The 19,580-nt window shown below is 34.0% G+C and overlaps 1 protein-coding gene across 7 annotated transcripts in view; it reads left to right on the top strand.

Moving 5' to 3' along the window:
* The window catches only part of PTPRK (protein tyrosine phosphatase receptor type K), a gene marked incomplete at both ends in the record, with an annotated part of 521,692 nt that overhangs the window by 122,984 nt on the left and 379,128 nt on the right, over positions 1-19,580 (top strand). For 6 of the 7 annotated variants that reach the window (XM_084227965.1, XM_084227961.1, XM_084227963.1 and 3 more), the window contains one exon: positions 9,877-9,999. In XM_084227965.1, coding sequence (XP_084084091.1) covers positions 9,877-9,999 — 123 coding nt within the window. Of the gene's footprint in view, positions 1-9,876; positions 10,000-19,580 lie in introns of those variants that run through there. The other variant, XM_084227967.1, reaches the window with a different exon arrangement.

Genomic DNA, 19,580 nt, shown 5'->3' on the forward strand with positions numbered 1-19,580 from the left:
TGTCTTTTATTTTATCTATTTATAGATGTTTGAAAATTCATATTCAAGCATAGCTTGAGGTGAGAAGTAAGGCAGGAAAACTGTCCAACTGCACAGCAGATTCCAGACTTCAAATGCTACTTCTTACTGATGCTGCTTTTAATCTATTATTCAAATCTTATTTGCCAGCTACTCACTCCCTCTTATTTGAAATTTAAAATTCCAGGTTTTTATGTTCCATTCTGAAGAAATGTGTTTGCCTTTTATCATTTTATTGTACAGTTTGAGTAAAGTCAGTCATTATGGAGGGAAAATTAAGGATAGTCAATAAATGGGATGTAATGCTTCAACCAAACATCTAAATTTGATGAGATAGAGATATTTCAATTCTAGATATTTTTATACCTCCATTCCTGTAAACATGAGCCCTGATTGCATGGAGTTTGCAATCAAAGTTAATTTCTTATCTTTATTAAATTACTCTTTCAGACCCAGACCTCTTTTCTACACTGAAGCATTTTTCATAAATTTTGAATTTCACATGAAATTCTAACATAAGCAGTCAACTCCTTTGAAATATTTTCAGGTTAGAATAATTGAATTGTGATTTTTTTTTTGGGGGTGTGTGTGTGGGACCCTCGCCGGCGGCCAGGGAACGAACCGGCGCTGCACAGGCTGCGGTGCTCAACAGCTGCACCACCAGGGGAGGCCCTGAATTGTGATATTTTACATTTTAAGAGTTCTGCTGGAGAATAAGAATAGTCAGTGGTGGCATGAAATTCTGACATAACTGAATTATTATTTAGTTGTTTTTTTTTTTAACAAAGGCACATGACTGGTCCTATTACTTTAAAAAATTCATGTAAATTTAAAACAATAACAAGGGTCTCACCTAGATATTTTCCTAACCAAAATCCTAAGTTAGCAGTATCTTAAATATGCATAGAACTTAGTTTCAATGCCATATGATATTGTGGAGAAACATTTCAATTTAAATTGATATGGAATTCGTATTTAGTAGGTTGGAAGTAAAGTTGGGAAAGTGAAGCCAAATTATGTTTTTGGTTAGCATAGAAATGAGAAAACGAAGACACAGGGAGAGCGGAATCTTGATAAGGCTGGGTGTAAAAACCCTTTTTTAACCTTTGCCCAAATAAGATTGTGTCCATTAGGTTAAAATGTCCATTGACTTATGTGCCACTTAAATGCCTGTGTAAGCAGTGTCTTTTGCTGCTTGAGAAATTCTACTAAGTGCTAACATGGGCGCTCTCTTGAGAAAGGAAATATAAGATGAGAAAGTTACTGTCATTCAGACTTCAGCACTGACTTGATCAGAATGGACTCTTTAAAAGGCTGTAGTCAAAGTTTCACCGAAACTTTGCTTAAAGTTGAGAATGTTTCCATTGTGAGAAAAGGGCAGAGTCTCTGACAAGGTTTCTGACATCATTCAATATTAACATAATGATCTTCTAAAGTTTGTGTCAGTTTTTTTTTTTTTCCCTTGTTTGCTGTGGACAAAGTGGAAAGCCGAACCAGCTGTCTAAAGGTGCATACAAAGAGAAGAAATGGTTAATATATTCACTATCAATCATTAATGTTCTGATTAAATGATGATGACCAAGTATCTTTTTTTTTTTTTAAGATTTATTTTTATTTATTTATACAAGCACTGGGTACAGTCAGAAGCGGGGGAGGGTGAGAGAATTCACCAGAGCCAGAGCAGGGAGCAGAGCAGGCAGAAGGACCGAAGTACACTGCTGAGGGGAGCAGCGGGCGGCAGGAGAGGTCTGCGTGCCATGTGGGACCCTCCTCTGGTGGCCGGGGAGCAACCGGGGATAGAACTGGCGCTGCAGAGGCTGCGGGCAGCTTCGCAACCCAGCGCCCAACCGCTGCGCCACCGGGGAGGCCCTGACCAAGTATCTTTTACTGGATAAAGAAAATCACAGAAAGAATCATAATTCTTCACTACTGAGAAAAACCTGTATATTTATATACTTGTTAACCTTCTAATCACACTGAGTCTAGAAACTTTTTAATAGGAAAGGGAATTCATATTGAAGAAAAAAGACAGAAAGAATATTTTTTAGGTTTTATTTTAATTACTTAAATTAGTATTACCACTTTCTTGAAGTGCTTTTTCAAATTCTTACAAACTTGAATTATTCATGCTCTTAAAATGTAGTTGAGTATATTTTAGATTCCTTTGCGAATCTAATGTAAAACTTTCAGTACAAAGCCTTAAAGCAGATCTTTGTCCTTCCTCGAGGAGACTGGGTTATGGAATTCTGTTTTACATGGCTTCAGCATCTCACAGAACTCCCTTCATAAATGAAAAATGATCTCTCTTTCATCATGCTTGAACTGAGTCAGGAACAACTGCTGAAATAAGCCAGAATGTGCCTGGTAGGGGTGAAGGAGAGCCCACCAGGAATCCCTCCATGAGAAAGAAAACAAAACAAAGAAATGTTTAAATGTGAGCTTGGGTGGTTTCCAATTTTACCAAAATGTAAATATGGCTTCAGTTGGGAATTTTATTTTTCAGTACATTTACTCTCTATTACTTTGTTCGGTAGGTTTCTCTAGATTGTGTTTCTAATGCTACACAAAAAGATGAGATTTTACTGGAAGAGATAAAAGAATAAGAAACAGGAAAAGAAATGGGTAAATATAATGATGATATTTGGAAAACCACCTTCTTTCTTATCTAAGGATTTATGAGAGCTACTGTAAAAATTTGTAGAACAAAAATTATTTTTAATTAATTTAAATGTTTTTAAAGATCAAATAGTTCCTTGTTTTTATATGTTTTGGTGAAAATGAGCTATAAACTGAAGATTGTCAAGCAAGAGTGGTAGGACAGTATTACTACAGTATCATTTCTTAAACATTAAATCTTTATTTAAATCTATTTAAATAAAACCCTTTGCTGATGTTACTAGTTCTAGTCTTTTATATCTCTGACCAATAAGACACTTGTATATAGCATCAAGTCTGACTTGTGACATGGTTCAAAGTTTACTACATTTTATCCTCAAAGGATGAAGCACTACTATGCCATCACATGACTGGTTGAGTAATGCCCTCTGTCTTGAATAATAGCTTGAGGTTCTGCCCATTGGAGGGAGCTGTACCAGGTAATTCCAAAAATGTCTAACTCCACCTCATTTTGAGGTGTCATTTAGTGTAGTAGTTAAGAGATAACCTACAGTGCCTGGGTTTAGATCCTAGCTCTGATTCTTTCTTGCTCTGTGTAGTTAATTTCAGTTTTTTCTGTTGTGATTACTTTGCATTAATATGTTCCTCTTATATTTAATAAACCCTTTTTTCATCTGTGAAATCATTTCTATGGCTGTTTGTATGTAATTACCCATTAGCTCCATCATGAGGTTGGATGAAGTCACACACTACTCTCGGGGCTCCCTTGGTCTTAGGCTTACTTTTGGACTTTAAATTGTGCCTAGGACCTGAAAATTAAATTGAGACTTGGATCACCCACACCTGTCCTCTGAGTCTCCTCCCATAAGGAATGTGTGCTCACATGTATTTAAGACAAAGCATTGCTGGTTTGTTTTCATATCTACTTCCCAAATTCATATGACTATGTTTCATTTTATTTTACTTATTGAAAGAACACTGGACTAGTGACCCATATATGAAATAATAAATGATTGATTGAATAAACACTGTTGTTTCAACACACATTATGTATATAAGTATTTGCCTTTTTATGCATGTATGTGCTAGATTTTGATGTAAAATATATTTTCCTTTGTGGTCTTAAAAGTTTAAGCCCATATTAGAGGACCATGAAAGTGTCCTTAGCTCATTTACTGACTTCTACTACTGCCTAGCTAGGTATGCTGAGTTGATTTCAGACCTAGCACTGTCATTTAGACTCCACTGCCAGTTTAATTTCCTGGCTGTGCCCTCCTGTTTGTTACTTGTCATAATACAAGGGAAAGAAAATTGAGTCATATGGGCATGATGCAGAAATCAAAACACTGGGTTGTAAGCTTTAGCCAGATTGTGTACTACCTGCAGTTTCCAACAACACTTAAGATCAGAGTGATCTAACGAGGGACTGGTGAGCTATCATCTGTGGGTCAAGTTTAGCCCACCACCCATTTTTGTAAATATGAGTTTAATTTGAATATAGCATCCCATTAGCTATACTCTGTAACTGTTTTGCTGCTATATTGACACGATGCATAGTTTTGACTAAAATGGGATCACCAGGCCTCCCCCGGTGGCGCAGTGGTTGAGCGCTGGTCTGTGAGGCTGCCTGCAGCCTCTGCAGCGCCGGTTTGATCCCCGGCCACCGGAGCTGGGTCCCACATGGTGCGCAGACCTCTCCTGCCGCCCGCTGCTCCCCTCAACAGTGTATTTCGTCGGTCTGCCTGTTTCTCTTCCCCACTCTGGCTCTGGTGAATTCTCTCATCCTCCCGCACTTCTGACTGTACCCAGTGCTTGTATAAATGAATAAAGAAATCTTAAAAAAAAAAAGGGATCACCTGCAAATTCTAAAATGTTTACGAACTGATTTTTTATAGGCAAAGTTTGAAAACATAACTGATTACCATAATATGATAGTATTGCCTTTTGGAAGATCTTTTTAGATTTTTTTTTGGTAAATTATATGAAAACCATAGTTTTTTTTTTTTTTTTTCCTCATTTAGGTATAAACTGTTGAATATGTGCCTAGTGTGGAATCTGTGTAGCATATATACAGAATAAACTGTAAATAATGGAATATGAAAAAAAAATAGGCTACTTTGAAAAAAAAAAAAAGCCTTCAGTGTTAGGGGTTTTACATGCATTATCACTAATCCTCACAACACAATTGTCACTGTTAGGATTTTGATTTTACTGGGGAGGAAATTGAAACTCGAAGAGGTAAAGTAGCAAAGTTATGTACACTTTCTTATTTCTACCATCTAAGAGGTGGTGTGTGTTAGTTCCCTAAAATTCCTTAAATTTTATAAAGTTCAGGGGATTTTAATATTGTTTCTATGCAAAGTTTGAGGAGAGTGACTTGGTCGTATTATTCTATTCTGGTTCATTCAGTCTTAGTTAAGATTATTTAGTCGGTTGGAAGTGTAGCATTTCCTTTGGATCATAGACAATTAGAATAGGAGTTTTATGAACTAAATAATCTTGGATTATATATATTTAACATATATTCTTAGAAGTGGAAGTCTAGGGATCAACAATTAGATAATTGATGGGTCTGTTTGAAATGAGCTCTACTCTCATCATTAAGAGCCATTTGTGTCTATCAATAAATGATAGGTTTGGGTTTCCACAAATGTGCTTCAAGTTTTTTTTCCTTTATGCAGAAACTAGACTCACATAATATTTTCCATTCTAATTAACCAATAGAAGGGCAATGGTTTCCTGCCCCCCCATCTGAAATGATTAACTTTTAAATAAGTCTTACTCATAAATTTTCTTATTTTTCTTCAGTAGATCTCTTTAGTATTGAACTAGTGTGATTTATTATAACCATTTACTCAGACATGTGCCCTCAAAGGCATTTGTTCTTTGCATCAATTTGGATTTTTTTTCCCAATTTGAATTTCAGTAAATTGAGAAAAAACATTGTTTATTCTTAGAGCAGATGCAGACTCCGGGAACATTGATAATGGAGTGTCGATTCTTATTTTGGCTTTCAATAATCCCCAAAGTGTACAGTCTAAAGGAAGACTATTGATATCGCACAGCTTACAAAAGCATTAACTCTATACATTTTCTGTTTTTCTGGATATAGACTGTGTTGACCCAGATTCTAAACAGAATTGCATTCAAGATATTTAATAATAAGTTCCTTTTTAAAATTTTTCATGTGAAATGTATTTACTTATTTATAATGAGTTTTGGGGATAATGCCTATAAACTTGTATAATGGTTTCTGATTAGCATAACAGTGACTAACTCAAAATTAGTTTTAATTCGGTATCACGTGTTCTAATGTGACATGTATTAAATTTTCTTGGTGATATTAATGGAAGGAAGGTCATTCCAAAGTTGATCACTTACATGAACAAATTTGTGTATCACAGCTTACTACACAATTGGAAAATATTCGTTTGTTTGTTTTTGAGGTTCATAAAACAACTCTGCTAAGGATATTGCTTTTACCAAAATAATTTGTCTAACACTTTCCTTTTACTTTTTAAGACCTTGTATATTGCAAATAATTTAATAAAATTTAAAAAATAGCCTGTATCTTTAGTTTAATGAATCTTGTTCTTTTCAAACAGTAAAGAGTTAAAAAGGATAATTATATATACTTTTTATTTTTATACCCAGTCAAAAATTAAGACTGCATAGGTGCTCAAGAAGGGAGAATGTGGAAGTCCTAGTATAATATCTTCTATAGAATGTCTCACACAAAATGTTCAGCACTGTCCTGGGCCCTACCAACATTTTATTTTTTCTAGTTCAACTTTGTTCTAAATTAACCTGACCCTGGGTTTTGTTGAAAAATTGACTTCAAAAAATGTTTGAGTTTAATATTCAGTCTTTCATGGCTCCGCAGAAAAAGTCTCTATTTCCATGCTCTCTCATAAGTTATCACCATCTGTTTGAATAACACCCAGTCTCTCTAAAATGCTAGATGTTTCCGCAATATAGGCAATATAGTTTTGGGGGTAGAACTACTTTTTTTTTTTTTTTAAAGGTATTTAATTTTTCTTAGTACCAGTCCTTGAAGTGAGCAATTTAGATTGGAAAGAAATTCTGGCAAGTACAAATTAGCTTGATTTTTATTTTCAGGTGATAGCTTGCAAAGCCCTGTAAGTGGCTTGCTGTGTTGGGAGCAGATCATTGTAGTGATAGATCTGTTCCTTAGCTGATTGATTGGCAGAGAGGAATTGGCAATCTGTGAAATGTCTCTTCTGAAGTAATTTTCTTCCAAGGGTCAAGGAACTTGTGGTCGCCATTTCTCTGACACGATTTGCAGCTACTCATTGTTGTCTTATCACCAGTTAGCAACTGATAATGTAAGATGTTTTCTCCTCTATTTTTTATACCCTCAGCCTAACAAAACTTTTTGAACATCACTTCAGTATTTTCTTCTTTTGTTCTGCCATCTAGGTCAGTGAAATTTTAAATTCATGAGTTGGGTTTTTATTTATGAATCAGAACCTGGCTTAGGTGTTTCTCTTTTAAATAGATTTAGTACTATATATAAAAATGTCTTAATCTCAGGAACATGTATATAGATGACTGTGAAATAAAAAACTTTGTGGGTAGGGCTTTCTAGTGAATCTTGAATGGTAAACAGGATTGTGTATAATGGAATTAACCCAATATATAATAAGTGCTATCTGTTATAAGGCTGGACAAATTGTCTAACTCTATTTTCCTCCTTTTCTCTTGAAATTCTACATGATTATTAGAGCTATTGTTATTAGTCATATAACTTGAGTTGTGTTATACTGCTGGATAAAATAATTTAGTGGTTTCAGTATATACAGAATAAAATATAAACATTTTGTGAAATCTAAAGTCTTTTGTATTTACTTTTGCTTTTTGCCCATCCCCTATATATACATTAAATGCATATTGCCCCCAAAATTTTGAGAATATTTGAGGTTTCCTAGCATACCATTTTTCTTCAAGTTTGTATGTTTTTGTTTTTGCTTTTTTCTGATTTCAATTCCATTGCCATTCTGGCCTGGCACATCCTTACTTATCTTTATAGGTATAACTGTATGAAACCTTCCTTAATCAGCCATAGTGTAACTAGCCAATTTGCCTGTCCTTTGTGTTCTCTGTGACCTTGGTCATATTGTTATTACCTCTTATAACACACAGTAGTGGGTATATGTATTTGTGTGTATACATGTATGTATATGTATGTATATTTGTAAGTATACTTTTTTTTGTTGTTTCACTCCATGTCTATGCAATTCTTCAGGCCAAAACCAGTATTTTTTTTGTAATTTATATCATCTAGTTCAGTATACTGTATGAATTCTTAACTTTGAAACACAAAATTCTTGCAAAAATATTTTAAAATTTTGTTTACCATGTTTATTAATATGCTCCATATGTGGTAAATAGATCTATAGTACCTCTTAGATTAGAATTTGTTGTAAACTTTAAAGTAAAATATTATCTTCATTTTTTTTCTTATTGCTTAAGTCAAGTGGACAAGTAATTAATTTTTGAGAGTGTTGACTGATAGGACAATGATGTGCAACAAATAGTAGGGGTTGACCCACTTATTTTGCACAGCCATTCCTAGTTATTGCTAATCAAAGTCCTGGAGTCTAAAATTAACAATGGCAATGAAGGACAGCTATTAAGACCATTTATCTTCCAAATGAACCAATGTAGGTTCCACTGGTAGTTTAAATTTATAAAGGAAGATCACTTGCATTACTATAAAGGGTAGTGGGGACTTTGACTGCATGTCTTTCAAAGCAGTAAGTCATTTTAGGGTTTATGATTTGAGCAATTTATGATTTGAGAAAAACTTTCCCATTGCATGTGAAGATGCATTTCCTAGCAACCACTTTTCATTGATTAATTTAAAATTGAAAATACATCATTTTTCATGAGACTGTATTAACAGGGCTATTTTAGGCTTACTTAAAAGACAATATTAAACTTTCAAAGTGCTGAGGTTTGGTTATATTAAAGTATTGATGTATTCATAAGAGTGATTCAAGGATACCCACTTATATATCCTGCTTTTGAGAAAGGTTGTTTGGACTGTGGGATTACCAGGACATCTCTGGTCTTGCCTTCTCTCTCTGCCTGTCATGCTGGTTTGTCTGTTTCGTGTGTGAGGAAGATAGCTTATTCACTTTCAATTAACAAGCTTTTTTTTTGATGAAGAAAATTAATCCGTTTTTCACAGAGAAGAATTTATAGGCTTGAAGTTCACCACTTCCTACTTTGCTGTTTGGTCAGAGAATTCAGAGTTTCTTCACAAAGATCCCCATGGAAACTAAACAAATAAGCTACTTGAAAGGAGACAAGTTACTGGTTTTTCTCATTAAGTCCACTGCAGGATTTTCATTAGTTCTAATCCATTTTCTTTCAAGATTAGACATATAGGCCAGTTCTTATTTTCATGATTTTGAATAAACTAAATAGGTTGAACTGTGTGTGCCTGTATATGTAGAAGGAAAGTAAAAGCAATCATTGTAATTTTGCCGTGACATTAACCCTGAAAATAAAGCCAGGAAAAATAACTGATGTAAAGGGGAAAAGGTAACCTCCATTTTTGAAAAGGAGGTTATTAAATAAAGTGCTCATGGTGAGAGTGATTATAGACTGATCTGATAAGCTTTATGCTTCAGTTTCCCCCTCCTTTTAAGTCACAACTGTGTAGGAAAGTAATCTAAATAAAGTATGGAAGTGTGTATCACTGACCTCAAGCATTTTAGAACCTATAAAGCTTTGTATATTTTATTTGCTATTATGAAATTATTTCAAAGTGCTCTTTTAAAGCAAGTAATATGATTAAGACTTTACTATTAACTTCATGTTTTTGAACTTGCACTACCAAAAAAGATAGTTTTCACTCTTTTCCTGCCTCCCTTCTCTTCACTAAAGTTCTCAAAATCCATTTAGATTTCAGGTGGCTTGTATATTTCAGGATCACCTCACTGTACATAATCTTTTATTTTTTTTTTTCAATATTTCAAAATCTGGGCCCCAATCTTTCTTCTGATGCTGAAACTAGTTTCTTTTTCAAGTAGAAGTTACTGACAGAAATTTCATTTTATGTGAAAATTTAATAAGAATAGTGATAAACAGGAGTGCTATTTCTTACTGAAATTGTGGGCGCCACATTGCACATTTAAAATTGGTGGTTTTTTTCCTACCTTTTTTAACAGATCTGTTGAGAATGTAACAACAGCCTTTCTCTTCCCCTTTTAGGTGGCTGTACTTTTGATGATGGTCCAGGGGCCTGTGATTATCACCAGGATCTGTATGATGACTTTGAATGGGTACATGTCAGTGCTCAAGAACCTCATTATCTGCCTCCTGAGATGCCACAAGGTGAGAATTATTCTGCTTATGCAGAGCAGGGGGAGTCACTTTGGAATATGTAGCATTTTCTAATTTCTGGTATTGCAATCACTCAATTGTTAGAGTAAACATTTAAGTGCTGCTTGATCACACCTAAGAATCTAGATGTATTACCTGTTTTTCCCTTAGTAACTTTATTCCTGTAGTCTTCAAGAATGCTCAATATTACTTCCTTGCTATCTTTAGAAAAATAAAAATGCTAGTAGTATGTAAGTACTACTGGTTTTTCCTCCTATTTTATAAAAAGGGTTAGTCCCTATTCAGTTAAACTACACAAGTCAGAGTCAGTGATTGAAGAGAAGGAATTTTATTCGGGGGGGGGGGGCTTATCTTATTACCTCATTGTTTGTGGCACATCAGTGACTCTCAAGAGAAGTGTGGAGACAAGAGTGTCAAATGGATGTCTCTTCTGAATGAATTGTAGGAAAATAGGGCAGAGTTCTGTTCATCCCATACCTAGGCCTTGTTATCATATTTGATTTTTGGTCTTGTGAAATAAATTGTTCAAGCCAGTTCCAGTTGTGTTTTCTCTTAAATGTAAAAAAACACATCAGCTATCACAGGATCTCAATATGTACATACCAATTTTACACTGTCAAGCTAATTTTGTGTCTTTAATTTTACATATTAATTTGAAACTAATTTCTAAGTTGTATATATGCTTAGCACAATAGCTTATTAAATTATTTAAATATGTTTAATAGTGCTTACTAAATTATAGCTCTTGAAAAATATACATAGAAATTTTATTTTTTTAATTTATTTTTATTTCTCAGAACTATCATTTACTTATTTTTAATTGAGGTAATGTTGGTTTACAATTTTGTATATGATTTAGAAGAATAGGTTCACATATCCTCAGAAATACTGTGGTTCCAGAACGGAACCACACCCACCATTAAGCCCCCATGGTCCTTTATCCTAGACCATTGGGCCCCTCCCCCTTTTGTTCCCACTCCCATCCTCTGTTCCTCCTAGTAGCCTCATTTCTTATTTATTTATTTATTCATTTATTCATTCATTTATTTATTTATACAAGCACTGGGTACAGTCAGAAGTGCGGGAGGGTGAGAGAATTCACCAAAGCCAGAGTAGGGAACAGAACAGGCAGACTGACGAAATACACTGCTGAGGGTAGCAGCGGGCATGGCAGGAGGGGTCTGTTGTGCCATGTGGGACCCTCGCTGGTGGCCAGGGATCAAACCTGTCCTGCAGAGGCTGTGGGCGGCTTTGTAGCCCAGCACTCAACCGCTGTGCTACCAAGGGAGGCCCATCCTCGGTTCCCCCTAGTAGCCTCAATTCTTTAATCATAATAAACAGGAACTTTTAAATACTATACTAGAGAGAACAAATTACTTTCTTTCAAAAATGTTTGTAAAAGATAGCAAAGTATATAATTATACTATGTAATCATATATGTAATATATGCTGTAATAATATTTATGAATGTGATTTATTAGTAAACTATATGATAACTATAACCATCAATTATTATATATCATGTAATTTTATGGACAGATTATCTACTACTAATAATATATTTTAATGTATATTTTTAGTGTTTTTATTAGATAAACTTTAAATACTTTATAACTTTTGATAGCTTCAGATAGATCTTCCTAATTAACTGTTAATTTTGGCTATTATTAGATATTAAAAGAGCAATTTTGGTGATTTAAGAGAAAATTTTATCAATAACATCTTGTACTTGCTAATTAAAATGATACACAACACCAAAAAAAAAAACCACAATATTTCACAACTAAACAAAGTTAATAAAACTGAACTTGTTTGCAAATTATGCTTTTAAAAGAATATAGTAAATATATCCTTTAGAAAATTTCATTGGTAATATGTTCTTTAAGAACAGGGCAAATTAAATAAGCTTTCTAGTCTAAATTGTTGCTTTCCATGTATTACTAAGCAAATGGTTATTTTTGAAGCTGATTGGAGTCATAATTTCCTTGACAGAGGAATAAACAGGTATTATGTGTTTGACAGCCTTCCCTTCTTATGTTTGACCCCTGGTTTGTCAGTCAACTCATTTTGGGTATAAGCTTGTATTTTTCTTTCAAAGGAATATAACCTTATTTTCCTGGAACATTTTAATTACTGAAATTCTAGTAACATTTCACCTGATTTTTCTCTGTGTTATATTTAGACTGTTTTTTTTTTAAATGTAAAATTAAGAGGGGTGATATGGGATGCACACATTTTTGACTGTTTATCATCAGAGAATAATCAGAAAGAGGTTGATTTATGGAAATGTTGCCATTGTTAATTGCCACTGAAGATGGGTAATGAATAGCTGAGGAGATACTGCTCAGATGACCTTGTTGGCTCACCTTCGATGAAGGACTTAATCGGTGGTTCCACTACAGGATGATATGCACAGAAAATGAGTGTTTGAAATTCAGCCACATCTTGCAATTAATAGGACATTAAGTAATTAATCATGCAGAGGAGGGAAAAAGGTCATAGCCATTTTATTTTTGCCGAATGTAACTTGTATTTAGTCTTTAGGGAAGGTAGGAAAAAAATTCTCGTGTGTCTATTTTTCTTTTATTATTCTAAATTTACAATACATAGTGTTTTTTTTCCCATTTCCTTTTAAAACGCTTACTGAATATCATCTGTTTATAAGTTGTAAATAGAAGATATTTATATGTCTCCTACTAAAATGTGTCATTCAATTCATAATTTTTATAATAAATTTTTAGAGTACATTGTAATGATTTCTAAATAAGTAAACATGAGAATAATGAAGATGGATAGAAAGGAAGAGAAAAGAAAATTATTTCTCTTCATAGAAAGATACAAAGTGATTCACAAGATTTTAAAAATTCTTTAGTGCTTCCTTGCTTAAATTCTACTTTTGTCAGGTGGCAATGATGGTGGCTGAAAGGACTATTGAATACATTTAAAATAGTATGTGAAAGAATGTATACATTCTGTGATGTATGAGGGGGTACAGTGGACAATGGTGGAGGACTCTGGATGCCTTGATAGTGGGTGTGCTGTGATGACATTCATCTGAAAAGTGTTATCCTCCACCTCTTAATCACTTACACTGTTGTAAACCAATGTTTTACCCCAATTTTTTTTTAAAATGAATGAGTATATCCCAGTGGCCCCAAATCATGAAAATATGTGAAACTGTTCAACTCAGTCATCAAGAATATTCAAATTTAAATCACAAAAACGGATGAAAATCAAAATTTTAAGCATTCATGAGAATGCAAAGCATATATTTCTAATCAGAGTATAATGGCTCTGTACAACCTAATGCACAGCAAATTCACCCTCAATCTAAGCCCAGAAGAAATGAAGAACCGAGTCACATGTTCTCCCAATGACCTGTGCAAGAATATTCACAGCATCATATTCATAATAGCTCTAAATGGAAACAAATTCCAAATGTCTATTGAAAGTAAAGTGTAAAAACAAATGGTGACATATTCATATGACAAAATATAACACTGCAATGTATAACAATATTGATGGATTTATGTTGAATACAATATGGATGGATTTCATAAACATAGTCTTGAGGGAAAAAGATAGACACAAAAGGATATGTACTGTATTTCATTTACATCTTTCAAAAATAGGCAAAACTAGTTGGTGATGTCAAAATCAGGGTATTATTTACCTGCTGGAGGAGCATGGTTAGGGGATTGTTAGTGCTTATAATGTGGCATGAAGGGCCTCTGCATGCTTATATTAGAATAAAATGTAACTAACAGGAACCAAGCCAATGAGTTCAAACTCTTCTTTGTCCACCAGTCTGGATCCCCTCAGAGGGTTCTTATGGTGCCATTTCTTTGACATCTCTGGGCCTTTTGTACGTTTTCTCCTCTCTGCTTTGTCACCAGACTCTGACCCATGCTTATTGTGTCTCCTCATGTTCCATCTGCTTTGGGAAGATTTTCTTCACTGGTGGATAACTCATATTCTTTCCAATTCTCATATCTGAATATATTTCCTATTGTACATCGTGCTTATTTCAATATGGCAGTGATTTTAGTATCATTTTTTGAATAAAAATATTCCAATTCCCAGCATTTTATTTTAGTTTATATTTTAATGTAGTTCTATGACTTTTACCATGATCATTAGTATTTGGGTTTTGTTTTTATAATTGATCTCACCTATTCCTTTTGCTGTAATTTCAAATGTTACTGTTACTACCAAGAAAGAACTCCATTTTAGAGTTTCTCTTTCTTCCCTCCAACCTATTTCTGTCTCTCTTTTATTGGTCTTTTGATTGTCAAAAACCCCAACTTTATGCTCCTCACAGTTTGGTATATTTAAAGTAAAACATGTTGTATAAGAAATGTTGAATGGAATGAAAAAATTGTTCTTTGATCTCAAATACATCTGTGTCCAAATACATCTGTGTCTTTTCTTCTTTTATACTTTGACCTCATGGAACAAATTCATTTGACCATTTTCTATATGTTCTGTCCTAGATCTGAGAGTACAGATTGTGATTGACAACTCAATACATTCATCTTCTTTTGTAATTATAACTGCTTATTGTTTTTAACAGATTTTTATAAAATGATTAATTGAATTTTAGTTTAGACTCTCTAGGGGGCTACTCTGACAGTATTTAAAATTAGGACTATATTATATCCTACTTCAGTCTGTTACTTATCACTGACAGTAATATAAATCACTACACTTAGTTCTTCTCTAAAAACACAAATTATATGTTTTATATATATAGTTAATATAGATATCACAAGTAAAAGCTCTCTTTAATTTGAAGTTAATCTGAAGATTGAAGTGAAAAATGATTTCTCCTGTATTATTAAACTTAGGTATGATTTGATAATCTAATGTCCTAGTAGATTTCAATTCTTCCCCCTTGCCAAATTCCTGAACTGAAATTTAAAAGAGTAAATCACATTTAACAGAGAAGGATGAAAAGAGAACAGTGATATTAAAGAAATGTGCTTTTATATTAATTTACTTTTAGAACTGTGTAATCTTTTTCTTTTTCTTTTTCTTTTTTGTTTCTCTTGTCTTGGAGTTGAAATATAAATTATTATCCAAGTTGTTAAAATAAAGCTTGCCTTCTTCAAATATTTATTTAAAGAATTTAAGTGTATTTGTGTATTCAATAGCCAATCTACATTGGTCACATGCTTTTGTTCCTGGTTTTCTTTTGATGGTGTGAGGTAGCAAAAATATCAAATAAAATATTGTGTCAACAGTTTGATTCATAAGATAACATTTTATAGGCAACACAATTTCAGCTGAGTTTTTTCTGTGATGTTAGTCTTAGTTTTTAAGAGAAGACTTAAGCATAGTTTATAAAACTATTACATTTTAATACACCTGAGGAGAATTCTCAAGGGAGTTTTTGTGTTGATTTACCATTTATAATCATAGTCTATCTCTCTGGGGAACCTTAATCACTCATTAAGATGAGTGGATCACTTTGTCTAATATTTCATTACCCTATTATAGACACTTGATAAGGCATATGTTATTACAAGATAATAACTTCAAAAATCTCACAATCTGAATTAACAGAATTATTTGACAGAAAATCTACCAGAATGAAAACATGGCAGGAGTATTAGAATAAAGATATGTGCAGATACTATTGATGGTGAGATACCCAGTTGCATTGTTATGGCTAGTTTTGTCAGTGTTAGAGCATAGAGCAATCCAGGCCATAATGTTGGTTTATTATTATTTTTTGTCATCTGGTTAGCATTGCCTGTTAATACACCCCAAAATAGTGCACATGTAAACCTGCATATTTGTCCAACGGAGAATTGAGAGGTGGGTGGTAGAAGGGAGAAATAGGGAAGGGAGAGAAATATGAGAGAAAGGAAGGGTAGAATAGTTTACCAGTTCACTGACACAGTTGGGAAAATCTAAGTATTGGAGGCAGTGTTACAGTGAGGGTTAAGGGCCTGGAAACCTCAGAAATTGGAGGGTATCCATCAGTAATAACTTGCAGCTATTAGAAAAAAACAATATTTTCCAATGCTCAAATATGTAAAACTCATAGCAAGGAGCCAGAAATCCAGAAACCTGTTTGCTTTGTATTCCTAGCCTCTGTCCTATCCCTCTTATTTTTTTTTTTTTTTAAGATTTATTTATTTATGCATACAAGTACTGGGGTATAGGCCAAAGGTGTCGGGGGTGAGAGGATTCATCAGAGACAGAGTGGAACAGAACAGGCATATTGACAGAAATACACTGTTGAGGGGAGCAGCGGGGGAGTCAGGAGAGGTCTGCTGCACCATATGGGTAGCTCTTTGGTGGGGGATGCAGTGGCCATGGCCAGTGGCCAGTGTCTTAACCCCTTGTGCCACCAGGGAGGCTTCCTGTCTCTCTTTTTTTTGCATTACACTAGCACCTAGGGGCGGCTTCTGTGAAAAGCACTTAGAGATCTAAGACGGAGAGGAAAGGTTTGAAAACAATGGTTTGATGCAATTGCAACACTTTCAGAGAAACATCTCTGAGATAAAGGTACTTACTATTATTAGCTCCAATTTTCTGGTAGTTTATGAGATTTTACCGTATCAGGGACATATCTTTCTCTCTATATATTTATCCGTAACTATCTCTTGAGATATGCTTTGTGACTGTAAATATTCACATACTCATTAAAATTGTCCTTTAATTTTAAGATTCATTCATAGTTCTTACATGATTGGTTGTTCTAATGATGCTGGACCAATAGTGAGTTCTCTCTGTCAGCATTCCTTTTACATATATAAATTGGCTTTCTGTTTGTAAAGTAGGAGCTTTCTCTTGGCAATTGTTTATACTCTCTCCTCCCTCTGTCTGTCTTTATGTCTGTTTTTTTTTTCCTCCACCTTACTTCCCTCCCTCGATTCCCCTTCAATTGAAGGACATTTAAACTGAGATAGTTTCAGGTTTACAACGTAATGATTTAATTTAACAATATATCATGAATGATCACCACAATAAATCTACATAATATCTATAACCATATATAGTTCTACATTTTGTTCCTTATGATGAGAACTTTTAAGATCTCCCAGCAACTTTTTTCAAATATACAGTACAGTATATTTTACTATTAACTATAGTAAACCTCCTGCATATAACATCCCAGGGACTTAATAGTTATATAACTGGGACTTTGTATCTCTGGATCACTTTCACTCATTTTCAATCCTCACAGCAACCCTACAGAGTAGTGATACTTTAAAGATGAGTGAATAGTTTGCTTAAAGTCACCCAAGGACAGGATTTAAACTTAAGTCTGTCTGTTTAAAATCAATATTAATCTTTCTGCCTTATCATCTTATTTCTTAATTAGGGGTAACTGAAACATTTCCTTGCTTTGGTCATGGACATTGAAATCCATGACATAATGAGCCAGAGGTAATACCCAATTATTTTCTATTACTTAATCTAAAAATATTTCTCTACAAAATTTAAATGTTTTGAAATTCTCTTAGTCTTCGCATGAAATTTGAGAGTTGCTGTTGTTCAGGTAGCTGCTGTGCCTCACTATTCCCTCTATGATGTTCTCATTCCCTTAAGAGGCCCTTTGTCCTTTCTTTGATTTACTTGTTTGTTATTTTTAGTAGTTTGATGAACACTTGCTACATGTTTGTTTAAATAAACATTTAGAAACACATACATTATATGCTGTCTCATTAGAGCATGTATAATAGAAGAAAATTCATGGACTACAGGAATCAAGCTAAAGTTGAGGGTTTGAAATAATTTTAAGACTTTGTTTGCAATGGGGTATTTTAAGACTAGAATTATGGGCTTATTTCGGCGTCCTCGTCCACACTGTGTTATCATGTGTCTCTTAGTGCTTTTGCCCTCAGCATAGAGAAGATAGTTTACTACATTTGAGTTGCTTATTAAAAACAGTAGGAGTTGGAGGCAGTACAGGGTCAGAGAGTGAAAGGCTATAATGGACTTCTTGAAGGGTGAGCCACTTCATGAAGGCTGGTTTTTAATGTAAGGACTATTATCCTTGTGGACATAAATGCAGCATGAAGAATGTCTAAATTACAGTGGACAGAAATGGCATGCTGAGATAGGAATATTTTCCTGATATTTCAGGACCATAATGTATCTAAGCTAGATATGTTCCAATATATCTTAAGGGAAAAAAAAAAAAACAGCCTACTATTAAAACAAAAAGAAAAAAATAACAATATAAGTGTCAGTGCTAGGGGACTTTCAACTTCCTAAATGAGTTAGGGATAAGAATACAGAGTAATTTCAAAGACTGTATGGTCACCTTTAACTTGTACCTTAAAATCAATACATAGTCCAAAGAAAAACAAAATTGCTTTTCCTTGGGGGGGGAGTGTGACTGAAAATACACTTATGACCTTATATTTTTCCTCTCTAAAAATAAACTTGCCTCCTGATGGCTAAGGAACTTTCTTCGACAGTCTCAATTTAAAAGTATATTATCTTTCAAGCACAAGAAGAATGCCAGGGGAAAAAATACACACAAAAATACCAAGAAAGTTAATGAATTATATTAGGAGTTATATACAATTATGTGATGTGAATTACTCTTTTAGATAATATTGTTAAAACTTACAGAAATATGCTTATATGGTTAATCATTATTACATAAAAAGATTCTTTTCAAATCTTGGAACATTGTCAGTTTTCAAATCTGATTTCTGCCCAGAGTGCAGTGGTATATGGTACAGGTCTCCTCCCTTTCCCCAAAGAGGAAATTATCAATTGAGAAATATTTCTCAACAAAAAGGCAATCTTTTCTATATTTAGATCTCATGACAGCTTATGCTAGCAGCAGAAATCTTCACCTAGGAACATAAATTAAAGGATACAATACGTTGACTTGTTTCTTAGAGTTTATGAGAAGAAAATTAAGTGGTATGATTCCATGTTATTGGGTTATCAAGTATTTCTTTACAAGACCCCTCCTCTCCACAGTTCTTAAATCATTGGAGAATAGGAAAGTGAGCACCAAATTTGGTTCTTCAAAAATTACTTTTTGAGTGTGATTTTCATCCATACCAAGTTGACATTGGATATTAAAAAAAATCTTTTCTGACCACTTCTGTTTAATTTGAAGCATTTATAAAATATTTCATTTATTCTTTCAAAAACCTTTCAGTTAGATATGGAATATAGAAAGACCAAACAAAAGGTCAGACACAAACCATTAACTAATCTGAGAAGTCTGACTATAGTCTAGAGGTTACCAGAGGTAAAGGGGGGGACTGAGGAGTGCAGGGTGCCTTGGTGGTGGGTGTGTTGTGGTAACATACATCTCAAGGGGTGTGATCCCATGCCTCTGAATCATATATAGTGTTGTAAACCAGTGTTACCTAAATTAAAAAAGAAAAACAACAAAAACCCTTCAAGATATGTATTAACGTCTTCCTGTGGATGAGAGACTGAGATTCAGAGATGTAAGTACATTGTCATAGGTTTCATGACTTAGGGCTTAGTCAAGGTTAGGAATCCAAGTATATGGAGACTTAGGAGAAAGATTTATTTGACTTTTGAACATTATACGAACAAGTGTAAGTAGAGATCCTTCTTTG

Source organism: Talpa europaea (assembly GCF_964194135.1).
Source record: "Talpa europaea genome assembly, chromosome: 2".
Taxonomy (NCBI): Eukaryota; Metazoa; Chordata; class Mammalia; order Eulipotyphla; family Talpidae; genus Talpa; species Talpa europaea.